Source organism: Megalobrama amblycephala, linkage group LG2 (assembly GCF_018812025.1).
Source record: "Megalobrama amblycephala isolate DHTTF-2021 linkage group LG2, ASM1881202v1, whole genome shotgun sequence".
NCBI classification, from domain to species: domain Eukaryota; kingdom Metazoa; phylum Chordata; class Actinopteri; order Cypriniformes; family Xenocyprididae; genus Megalobrama; species Megalobrama amblycephala.
In genome coordinates, this window is record NC_063045.1 from 5,151,778 (window position 1) to 5,164,841 (window position 13,064).

A 13,064-nucleotide genomic window follows, 5' to 3' on the forward strand; every position below is an offset into this window, starting at 1 on the left:
TCATAGATCCTCTTCTTAATAATCGTCAATTCATCTTTATCACTAGGATACGTACCAAAAACTTTTAAGATGGCTATTATTAAACCTCTTATTAAAAAAACACAACTTGATCCTAAAGAATTAGTCAATTACAGGCCGATCCCAAATCTCACTTTTCTGTCAAAAATACTAGGAAAGGTCATATCATCACAACTATGTTCCTTTTAATGGGGTGTTCACACCAGATGCGACTTGCGAGATTAAATCACGCTATTTGCACGTAGTTGGATGCTTGAACATTTTGAGTTTACTCGCTTCATTCGCGCCTCCAGTCACATTGCAAAATGGCTGACTTGGATTTTGTTGAGAGAGTAGCTGCGCTTTATGTGCTATGGAAGGCTTAAAAATGGTGTAGATTCGTTCGGCGCCGTGTCTGGGTCCATCAGATACTTCAAAGGCGCACCCAGCTTGGTGAGTTTCACCAACTCCTCCAGGAGCTGTGCCTGGATGACAGTCTCTCGCGGCTTTCAGCGGTACTTCTGACTGAGCCGGTCCCAGTTTGATGGCCTGTTGTCCCGTGTCGGTGGGAGGATTTCCCTCCAGGACACCAACTACAGGCGCTCTATTCCACCTGCAGAGCGCCTGTCCATCTGTCTCCGGTCAGTAAATCATTTAATATTCTGTGCGATTACAAGTAATTAATGACTGAGAACCTCCACAGACATATAGTCTTCTCACTCTTTTGAACAAACAGTTATCAATACAACACGTTAATGAAATGGCAATTAACTTGTCTACAACAGTCAAAGTGGGTTTTGAATTGTGCAGAGAACTGCTATATTATAATATTGATTAATAGTCTGCTTTTGCAATGTAGCAAACAAATCAGAGCAAATGCTAAATAAAGGTAAAGTATTAAGGGCATTTTATCAAGCTTGTTGTTGTTTAACTGTAAAAAAAAAAATTAAAGAGAATTGAAAATGTCACAAACACCAGTATTATAAATTTATATTTGATAATATGGAATTGCAATCAGCATTTATAACAATGTTTATTTTCTTTTTTTATTTTCTCTCTCTTTCAGATATCTTGCCACTGGAGACTCAGGACTATCGCCAACAGCCTCCAAAATCAATTCCTGTCTTGTTGCTTACAACTATTTACATGCAGGAATAAAAAGGATCTTGCTTGGAAGAGGGAAGAGTGAGGGCCAAAGTGAAGGAGAGGAGAAAGGAGAGAAAGTCTGGTTCATTCCCTGCAGAGATTGCTGCCTCTTTTTTAAAATTATTCTGTAGGCTCCACTTGTTCCAAATTAAGGAGTACCTGAGAATCTTGAGATATGGACACTTAAAGAAATACCTAAGAAAGTGTTATACAAAGTATGTGTGAAAACTGACACTTCACAAAGAGGTGCTAAAAGAGTGGCAACCATCGACGTGGACAAGGTGGTTCGGGATGTGTTTTCCCTTGCAAGATCAATGGAGGATCCTGTACAAATATCCCGTAGAAAAGTGAACTGGAGATCTGCAATGGCGAATAATGAATTGTGCAATAGCTACAAACAGATATGTCTCGCCCTAATCCAGCAGTAGGGGGAGAATGTAATTTCTGTGGTGAAGAAGAAACTATTGAACATCTTTTTTTGCATTGTAAACATTTAGAAGGGCTATTTACACTGTTAACAGAATGGTTTAGAGGGTTAGGTGAAGATTTCTCCGAATGTGGTTTTATTGGAAGTGTAAAATACAAAGTCTCAAAAAAGTTAATATGGTGTCTTTTAAATTATGTTTTGGGTACCGCAAAATTGTCAATTTGGAAAACAAGGAAAAATAAATTACTGGGTGTAGGTGCAGTGAACCCTGAAGAGATGATGAAAGGTTTAATTGCAAGCAGATTAAAGATAGATTGTGCTTGCTATGAATTGGTGGGAGATAAAACTTTTAGGGAAAAATGGTGTATAGGACACATGTTGTGTAGGATATATGAAGAGCAACTTGTGGTAAATTTTTAATATTTGGTGATTAATTAAGTGTGGGATGAATGGCATTTTCATTGTATTTATATAATTAAGAAACAATTGATGTAATCAATTGTTTTCATATTAAAGATGTTGTAGGGAACACACACCCAAGGAAGTAAAATTAGCTCAAATGAAATAATTAAATTGTAGGAAATTATAAAGTTGTTTAGTTTACGACCGAGCAACTGAGTCGTCTAGCGTTCACTTCCTCGAGCCGTAATAAGCTCTTGTAGCGGATATGAATATCCAACAATCGTGAAACCTTGCTCTATCAGTGTTAACTTTAAGATCGACAGTTTAAGACATTAAATTTTAGAAGCACATAATACAAGACACTTTCTTTTAAAATCTACAAGACTTTATTTATTCTAACACAAACTAATCTAACACACACACACACACATTCATACACGTATGACACAGTAAGAAAGGAAATGAGAGAGAAAGAGTTTTAAGAGAGAGAGTGATATGATGAACAGGGTTCCTAGCAAAATATGCACTTCAAAGACCTGAATGAACCATGAATCATTCATTTAAATGCACCAGTTCAGTTATAAACTGGAGCTACTTGATTGAGTCGACTTTAAATATGAATTTCACTCGTCGTTAGGTGTTACTTCCCATCTCTGCTTAAATGGAATATGATACATTTTACACAGATTTCATTCAGTCTGCTCGTTCGTTTTCCAGCCACAAAGAGAAATTTCAGAAAGGGCTTTTCTCTGCCTCCAGAATTAAATTCCTTCCAAATAAGGCATACTTTCAGTCAGTCATTCAAGAGTTATCACATTTACATGAATTGTGAGTGTTGTAAAGCAGCGGTTCCCAAACTTTTTTTCCTGCGCACCCCCTTCTATGTCCCATCCGGGTTGGTGCACCCCCAACTTCCCCACTTCAAAAAAAAAAAAAAAACGCAACAAAGCTTTGTTTTATCGCCATATAAAGACTCATGGTTAATCATGCGCAAATAACCAGAACATGCATGACAATAACAACATCAACAAAGTTTCAATATAATGCAACAAAGCTACGAGCTTCCACTTTTAAGAGGACGAGTGACAGACACAGGCTCAGTAACAGAAAGCACGGTTATTTTCAGCCACGTAAAAGAAACATTGCAGCAATAGGCTAGCCTGCAGTGCATAAAAGAAGAGCAGTGCGTAGAACAGTGGTTCTCAACCTTTTTCCCAGTGGGCCGCACAATGGTCCAAGTGCAAGTCTCACGGGCCGCGTATAATTTACATATGACGTCACCAATGCAAACCAATCAGATTTAATGTTATGGTATTAGCAGATAATACTATTATTATACCTAGATGTTGCACACAATAAATAACAAATAAAAACTAACTTACTGACATTAGCTTTACAATAATAATCAGATAGTATTGCTCAATGAACACACAAACTGTATATACAATCACCTTAAGTTGCTATTTAATTCTGTATGACTGTATGACTCTCTTCAACAGCATCGCAATAGTCACTAAACAATCACACAAACGCCTTAATAAGCAAATATTACTCAGCTCTTTTTACAAACAACGAGTGCACTGTAGGCTAATTACAATCTCTGACGATATCAAGCTTTCTGTCATGTCGCAATCCCTCGCGCAGCATCGGATCCGCGAGCGTGCGGCCGAGTTGGGCTCATTCCAGCCGCGGGTGCGCTGATGCGGTTATTTTTACTAATTTAAAATACATCAAACACACACATCGAATTCACAGTTCAGTCTTTTGAAATTGTAGGTTTTGCTTGTCAAGTTAGTACTTTACTACAGAGCAAACAGGAAGGCTGCCCATCTCGCTCATTAACAACCGATTCTTCCATTCTTCTTACCTTTACTGCTGATGCTGCGACTCTTCTTGTTTGCATGTGTTCCTTCTTTGTATGTTCCACATTTAGTTTTTCTCCTCTAATAACAAATTTGACCATTTTGAGGCTTAAATTTACAAAAATAATGGCAACTGTTTGAATTCTTCCAAAGCGCGCACTTGTAAGTGTTCGCTTCGTTAAGTGAGTGATTTCGTCACTGCCTGATGTCTGAAAATAATAAATGCTCACCAAAATGATTTTATATGACAAATAAAGCATTATAGCTCATTTATATTTATTTAATTCACTTCAATTTAAATTTAAAAGCAAAAATAAATTGTGATGCTATAATTTAATTTTTTTAGTTGTGGTCGGCATATCGCAGGCCGCATTTACATTCGTGACGGGCCGCAGGTTGAGAACCACTGGCGTAGAAGAAGACAGCAGCTGTCTTCTTCTACGTTTCTATCAAAAACTAATAAATTATAGTTTTTTTTATTTAAAATAAAAACGATTACAATGGAAATGTTTACTGTTCATGTTTTTTTTTATTGTATGGAAAAATCCCACTTAAAAAAACAGACCGCCATTACATTTTTCCTCTCGCGCACTTCCTGGTGGCAGCTCGTGTACCCCTGGGGGTGCGCGTACCACACTTTGGGAATCCAAAACTGGTTACAGGTAGTATTTGTGGACACATGAGGTAAAATGTATGCAGTTAAAAGATGTTTGAAAAGTCCAGTTAAAATTGTTTGGAACTATTTTGATGCAGTTTTAGTTGTAGAACAGTCTTTGTTGTTTTTTTCTGTAAAGTTTTAGGTCCCTCAGAGAAACAAAAGGTTTGCATTGTCTCTCTGTCTCTTTTGATCTGGTGATCAAAGGCTCTTTATCTTCTGACCATTTGGTATCACAAATGGCTGTCACTTCTCCTTCTGTCAGGAAACATGGATGTCGTAAAAGTAATTAATGTTGGTTTTCTCTGTAGATGAGCTGGAGCCGGAACCTCGATTCTGAATTAGAATTATTTTTTGAAAGAATCATCTGAATGATTCATTTTTCTGGTTCGTCCATGGTTCCTACAATGTGTTAAACCTCTCTTCTCTTCTCTTCTCTTCTCTTCTCTTCTCTCTCTTCTCTTCTCTTCTCTTCTCTTCTCTGATGTGTTTACTGGAGCAAGAACGGGACAACCTGTCAATCACATGGCATTGCAGCAATGGCCAAGTTTCACTCGAATATACATCACAAAAGGGAAGGGAAGAAAGACTTTCACAACTTCTGTTTATGTCACAGGTTTTTGTTTCCACACATTGAAGTTTGTTTGCCACTGGCTTTAAAAAGAAGACGAGTGCTGACTACATCTACAATGAACAAGGAACATTTAATGTTTGAAGGTTAAAGAGCAGAAATTTCTGATGGTATTAATGTAGATGTGATCAGGACTAAGTCTGAGGGAATGAAGACAGACAGAATGGAGATGATAGTGGAAATCTATGAGAGTGCAGAATGTGTGAGAGAACCACTTCAGCGTACAGGTAATCACATTCATTACTTTGATCAAATCATCAAAGTCTGCACATGTTCAGTCATCTAATGTCAGACCTGTGCTGTTCAGAAGTGATTGTGTGAAGATCAGAAGAAGCTACAGTGTGTTTGGTTCAGCTTTGTGTTCTTCTGATGCTGTTGTACGATTTAATAATTAACCATCTGTATATGATTTTGGAGAGAGAAAAAAATGACTAAAATGTTTACTCAGCCTGTGTGTTTCAGTTAGGATGGTCACTCCGTTTCATCCGATGCCTTTTTTGTCTGAGGCCGTTTCGTCTGATGCCTAATTGTACGAGACCTGACACTGACGCTGTTTTTCATGAAGCTTTTCTGTCTGAGGCATGATGCCTTTTCGTAATATGATTTAAGTCTGTGGATGTCCTAAAATGTACACCGTACCTGAGGCCTTCATAACAATGTTCATGAAAATGCTGCTCTATCTTTGTGTTGGTGTAGAAACAGAGAAACCACAGGCTTGACTTTACAGGCATAGTGGTGTTACAATCGTTCTGTGGCAAACACAAACATGTTTTGAAATCTTTTGAAGATCTTAAAAAACATCATCGTAAAACCTGTGGCATATGCTGATTTTAATCACATTAAAAAGACATGCAAACACTTTAATCACATTTATTCCACTCTGACCACTGTGAGTGTGCATGTGCATTTTTGCAGGCAATAGAAACAAACATGCAACAAAAGAACACAGACTGATTTCAAGCACAATTAAATTACATTTTATCATTAATTTTGATTTCACTGGAGGAAGTAAAGTGACTTTTCTCTCATGTTAAACTGTACTGTGCTAATTTGAACCCGACTGCTACATCTAACCACAATATCACAATAGTGCCCTTTAGGAAGAGCTTTTCGTTATGCAAATTAATTGGTTTTAACAGGAAGGGTCACAAGCTCTTGTACTGTGACATACTTTTCCACTTATTTGCCTCAACTACTAAAATTAAAGTCTCAAATAGCAGAGGACTACAGAGTAGAAACACATATAGCTTCATCATGAGAACAAAAATGTCTCAGCCTGTTCATGGCAATATAAACACTGAACCAAGAGAAACCATAAAGGTACACATACAACACAAACATACAATTAGGAAACAGAAAACATTCATCTTGATATCTGTCATTTTCAGAAAGTGTTTGTGTGAAGATCAGAAGCTCCAGAGCAGCTGCAGTGTGTTTGGTGCTGCTGTGTGTTCTTCTGCTGACTGCAGACATAGTGCTGTGTGTCACGTTCACTCTAGAGAGTCGACAGTTAATATCCAAGAATGAAAACCTGACCAATGAGAGAGACCAGCTACTAACTAACATCACCAACCTCTCAGAAGAGAGAGATGGGCTGAAAATAAAGAACAAAAACCTGACCATTGAGAGAGACCAGCTAAAACTGGAGAAAAATGATCTTCAGATGAGTCTTGGTAAACTGGGTGAGTTTCTTTTGTCATTTTAGTAGTTGCTACAGAGCAGGAATATAATCTGGTTAGTATTCATAGGTGTTTGAATGTCAAGTGTAATTCTAGTGCACATATTCACAGCATGGAAAGAGTCTATAGTACAAAATAAATTCAGTAACACTTTATTTCAATTGTCCACTTTACACATTCTACTGACTACAAGTAACTTTACAACTACATGTCAGTTTATTCTCCTAATTCAGACCCTAACCCTAAACTAACAGTCTACTGATACTCTAATGAGAGTTCACTGACTGCAGTTGAAAAGTTATTATAGTTAGTCAATGTCTAAAGTGAACCATCAAAATAAAGTGAACCATACATTTAAATGTAAAACCTTTTTACAATGTAAAATGTAAAGAATGAACAAACAAAGTCTTGTTAGAATAATTATAATAACAAATTTATACAATTCCTAGATTTGGAGTGTAGGTACAATCCCTATGAATACTATTGAGATTGTGTTCATAACTGACACTTGTTAAGTGATGTGTTCGGGTTACGTGACTTATTTTAAAAGAGATAGTTACCACCCACTAACACTAAAGCTCACAGATGAATGAGACGAGTTAAAAAGGTGCTAATAGTTAAACTGGTGCCGCGTCACCCCTGTGTTTCTGCCGCGAACAACACTTTCTTGGTCACGAGCCACTTCCTCTATTCATATTACTCAACTCCTGTAAAAGGTTTATTTATAGATTCAGATTAGGCGTACTATTTTCTTTTTAATTATATTATCCAGTCTTTACTACCGTCCTCCTAGGCCTACGGTTCAGATATCAACCAAGCCTACCGGGTGGGGTGGGTTAGCCTCCCGTTCAGTGCACCACAGCTGGCTCTTCGCCCTCAGAGGACAGCTATGCCTGCTATGCACTCCCACGGCCACTCTGTTGCGACTGGTTGGCAACCTTGACTGACTTTGAAAGTCCGTCGGGATATATTTATAAAAATCTATCTTTTCAGACAATCAACTTCTGATACCCCAAATGGATTTTCACTCTACAACAATAAACAGACTGAGACAATACTATCAGAGTTTGAGGGCAGTCCCCATTCTCAAGAAACGTTTTATTATTTCTTGCAAAAGCAAAAGCTAAATACACAACTCTATGCCAGCTAAGCTGGAAGTTCCATGGGCCAGATAAATAATTACATTTTTAAAGCTTACCCTCTTCTCTATTCAGTATATATTCTTCTTTAAGAAAATCAGGTGTCTTCTTTGATCTTCTGAGGGTTGTGGTCTGGCGAAGGCTTCCTCTTGCTGCTTGCTTGTGTGCTCTTTCTTTCTTCAGCAAAATTACACAACAACTACTACTACTACTCCAACTACTCAGAGAGCTATAAAGGCCCCAATATTTATATTCTCTGTTGACGCACTTTATCTTTTCATTTACGCACATGTGGTTTTTTACTTACGTCAATTGCTAGGTTACTTGTCTATCACCTTTTTTTCACTTGCGTCAATGCATTTCCTATTTGCGTCAATGGCTTAAGCAACACACATTTTTTTATTATACATTTTTATCAGATTTCTACCTTACTAGACATTTTTTCCTAACTGTCTTCATTCTTATCAGTTACACACAACAATGCTTCTATCCCCCAGAACCCATGTTCACCTACACACATAATGCAACATTTGTCACCTTTACAGGATGTGGTATACATTTCACTCAAGCTCACAGCATGTGTTTTTGTCTCATTTATGAAAACTTTCTTCTTCAAGTTTGATTTTCTGCTTTTTATTATATCTTTTAAAATCTTTATCAAATTGTTTGGAAGAGAACACTCCATTTCTCTTGACAACTGGTTGTGTTAACAGATGGATGGATTTACTATCAATCCTGTCTTTACTTCATTTCCTCCGAGAAGAAGAACTGGATTGAGAGCAGAAGATACTGTACAGAGAGAGGAGCAGATCTGATCATCATAAACAACAGAGAGGAACACGTGAGTGAAAGAGTGAAAGTGTGTTTAGCTTCTAACCCTAAATGATGAAATGTATATGTGTTTTTATTCTTAGGAATTTGTCAAGAAACGTTTTGATGATTTCTGGATTGGTCTGACTGACAGTGATGTGGAGGGCAGATGGAAATGGGTTGATGGCACCAACATGACCTCTGGGTGAGAAATCACTGAATTAAACTGATTATTCTCTAATAAATGATCATATCTCACAGTCAGTATCATATCACACAGGAAGCAGCACTGAACATCTAATGCTGATCTGTTCTTTCAGGTTCTGGGTGGATAGACAGCCTGATAATTACAATGATGATGAAGACTGTGCTTCGACTTATTCACCAGGATGGAATGATTATCATTGTAGTGGAGCATTAAAATGGATCTGTGAGAAGATTATATTGAAATGACACATTTCAATAAATATGTGAGCATAATGCATTATGAACACAAGCAACTCATAATAATGTAATAAAGCAAAATGTAATAACTTCAAATTATGTAACAAGTATTACATTACTAATAACTTAAAACATAAACTATTATTCATCAAAAAAAAAAATGAAAAGCATCTCTATAGAGAATCATATCACTAAAATTATAGTTTTTTAGCAAATTAATTTATTTTTATGACAATCATTTAAATTTTTATTTCTCAAAAATGATTACAAATGTATAATTACATAGTTAGAAAGCAGAAGCTTAATTTGATTAATTTAGTGCATAAAACTTAAACCCCCGGTTTCACAGACAAGGCTTAAGCTAGTGTCAGACTAAAATGCATGTTTGATCTGTTTTAACTGAAAGTAACTTGTACTGACAGATCTTAAAATATATCAGTGTCATTGTTTTGTCTCAAGATTCACACCAGTAATGTGTTTTTCTAGTGAACGTTTATAAAAGTACTTAAATGCCTTAATTAAACTAAAGCTTAATCCTGGTTTAGGCTAAACCCTGTCTGTGAAACCGGGCCAAAATGTGTTTCTGGGTCAAATCAACTCAAAATGATGGAGCACATCATGATCATAAAGTTAATAAAGTCTTTATGAAATTGTTGAGTTCACAATGCAGCCTAAAAGTCGACTTTTCTTTTAATGTAATAGTTTGATTACTCTTTATTTTAAGATGTCTTAGAGTGAAATTATACATTTAAGTTCTGACTTATATCAATAACAACATGTACTTACTATATGGTTAGGAATAGAGTTTGGTTTAGGGTTAGTTTCATGTATAATATAATTATGCATAATTTACTGTTATAGTACTGTAAAATAAAGTATTACTGCTAGTTTTACATTAAACTTATTGCAATTGTGCTGAAATGTATTATTAATATCAAATATTACCTTATGAACTGTCATTACATTAAAAGGTACTATAGTGTGTTCATAATATAATAAATTTCTCCTACAAAAACCTGACATTATGTGAAAAAAAATTATTACATTGAAAAATCATTACATGAGCTCAAGATTTTTTTAGAACATGACTGTCATGAGCCAGGTTTGATTACTCTTGTTTTTGGGTGTCTTTTCCCCCTCTATCGTTCATCTTTCATTGGTTTCAGCTCTACCCTGTTACCTCTGGCGTTCGCGCTCCCTTGCGCGCAACTGTTCTGTGTCTTCGCGCTGATTGCGCTGCCTACTTCTCCCTGTTCTTTGTTCTTGTCTGTGTCCGGGAATTGTTGTATTGTGAGTGTGACGTGCTTCTCGCTCGACGAAATTTGTGTGTGTGTGTTAGCAGCTATTATTCTGAATCTGAGTCCCAGTCCCAGCCCAGAGCCCGACCTTGCTGTCCTGTTCGGCCGTACAGAGTTAACCGTCTGCAGACGTGGTTGCTTCTATCTGATCTTCTATCTGTAGTTGGACTACAGTCGAGGATCTGTGACTCGGGAAGCCGCTGTATAATCCTTTGTTCACCAGCTGCAGCGTGTTTGCTATATCGCGCCTGGCAGTCTGTTTCTGTTTGTGTTTGGGACTATAATAAACTTTGCAAACTACTTTCGCCTCTGGGTCATCTAGGGTCACCTGACAATGACTACATTTTTGAAGAATTTATTACATTAATGATGTAATACTTGTTACATTATGTGCATTTATTACATTAAGCTTTATTATATTATGAGTTGATACAACTCCTAAATCACAATTATTGACTTAACAAATTCATGTTACTGTTTGAAAGGCACTTTTCTTTATTATGCTCTTCTGTAATAAACTAAATGTAATATTAAAGCTTTAAAACTGAATTATCACGGGGGCACCAGTGAGTACCGCATGGAGTAGACGTATTTTTTCTGTGTGCTTCATTTCCCTCGATTATTCTTTATTTTTACCAATATTTCTACTGTTAATTTTTGCTCATTGTCATCCTTAATGATCGCAGACATTATGACTAAGCCAAAATCAAAGAAAGGAGATAAATCAGCTGAGGATTTGGGTGAACAAGGCGTCTGTCAGTCAGGCGATGCACAGGCCGTTGCTAGCCCCACGGACCCTGTTAACCTTCCTGACATTATGGATATTATTATAAGTTAGATGATCTTGAAGGGCGCTCGCGGTGGCAAAATATTAAGATCATTGGTCTGCCCGAAAAAGTGGAGGAAGGCCACCCGTTTGTTGCTGACTTCCTTGTGCAAATACTCGGCGCCAGTAATTTTCCAAAACTTCCGAAGATTGACCGAGCCCATCGTACGGGCCCGGTTGGTAACGCACAGCCCCGTCCTCGGACTATGCTGGCCAGGCTGCATCATTATCCTAATAAAGAGAAGATTCTACGTCTTGCGCAGCTGTCTTCACCTTTGACATACAACGGACTGCGCATTCTCATCTTATGACTTCACCTCAGAGGTTCTGAAACAGCGTCAAGCTTTCAACGCTGTGAGAAAAAGTCTGAAGGAGGCTAATGTTCGACACGGGTTGCTCTTTCCTGCTCGCCTTCTCGTGACTCGCAACTCAACTAAACATGTTTTTGACTCAGCCGAGAAGCCTTTGCTGACTCTATCACAGTCGAGGACAGCAGTCAGACTGTTTGGCAAGTCTTTTGACTTTTATGTGTTTGGTCATACCGTCTGCGGGGCTTTCGTGAGTACTATATCATAGCTGGCACAGATCAGTTTGATCTGCAATTTTTCTTTCATCTAACATTATGTTAAAAGCACAATATGTGACAGAGCATTCTTAGTGTTTATCGATTTGATGACTAACTTGTCTTTTTCTTCATATGTAAATATTTAAAGGGATTTGAGGTGCGGTTCATTCTTAGGCATTTTCCTATTTTTTGCTTTGTTTTATTGGTTTTGTAATTTTGTAATACTGCTATTCTTTATGTTACTTTTCGGCTCCACAGTATATATGGTTTTTTTTACACCGCTTGGTTCGGGGAAGCGGCTTGGATGGGGTGGGAGGACGTAGTTTGTGTTTATTGTTTATTATTGTTCACCCTTCATTTTATCTGTGCTATTCTGCAGCTAAATTGATATATTTTGTAAAATGGCACATAATATAACTTCACCACAAGGAGGCGATATTACTTTAGCTAGCTGGAATATGCGCGGCTTGAATAGTCAGGTGAAGCGAGCTAAAGTGTTCTCGTATTTACGCTCCATTTCAGCTGACATATTTTTCCTACATTAAGCATGGTGAACAGAAGCGCCTAAAATGTAATTGGATTTCCCATGTATTTCAATCCAGTTTTTCATGTAGGGCCAGAGGAGTTACAATATTACTTCGTAATTCTGTTCCGTTCAAACATATATCCACGTTAACAGATCCTAATGGTCGTTATATTCTTGTTACCGGCTTAATCGCCTCTAAACATTTTACTTTTTTAAATCTTTATGGCCCTAACCATGATGATCCTGCTTTTTTTTTCGTAAGGTATTTAATCTTCTACCTTCTCTTACCGATACTCACTTTATAGTTGGTGGCGACTTCAATTGCATATTGGACTCCCTATCTGGAGGCTACACCATCCCACCGATAAGGAGTACTCTTTCTTTTCCCATGTCCATAAATCGTATTCAAGAATAGATTTTTTTTTTATAGACTCTAAATTATTATCTAACGTCTCTGCATCTAAATATTACAACATACTGATCTCTGATCATTCTGCCGTTACTGTATCTTTTGATTTTGGTTGGGCAAAGCCAAGTTATAATTGGAGATTCAATGCATACCTCCTTACAGATGTGAAATTTTGCCAGCATATTTCAGATTTTTTGACAGAGTTTATTGAGATCAATGACAAAGGTGATGTTTCCGACTCTGTCTTA

The 13,064-nt window shown here is 37.2% G+C and overlaps 1 protein-coding gene across 1 annotated transcript; it reads left to right on the forward strand.

Annotated features, from left to right (window-relative positions):
• The first annotated feature begins 5,391 nt into the window (after window positions 1–5,391).
• On the forward strand, window positions 5,392–9,406 carry LOC125263262 (C-type lectin domain family 4 member E-like). Its single transcript, XM_048182259.1, has 4 exons — window positions 5,392–6,802; window positions 8,652–8,779; window positions 8,853–8,953; window positions 9,069–9,406. Exons 1-4 carry the CDS (start codon window positions 6,784–6,786, stop codon window positions 9,199–9,201), a joined length of 381 nt encoding a protein of 126 aa, XP_048038216.1. The 5' UTR covers window positions 5,392–6,783; the 3' UTR covers window positions 9,202–9,406.
• The last annotated feature ends 3,658 nt before the right edge of the window (window positions 9,407–13,064 follow it).

What these genes read in the sequence shown, in the direction of transcription:
- LOC125263262 (XM_048182259.1), top strand. An exon ending in TAAACAACAGAGAGGAACAC is followed by an intron (nt 8,780 to 8,852) that starts GTGAGTGAAAGA and finishes TTTTATTCTTAG; the next exon opens with GAATTTGTCAAGAAACGTTT. An exon ending in GGCACCAACATGACCTCTGG is followed by an intron (nt 8,954 to 9,068) that starts GTGAGAAATCAC and finishes CTGTTCTTTCAG; the next exon opens with GTTCTGGGTGGATAGACAGC.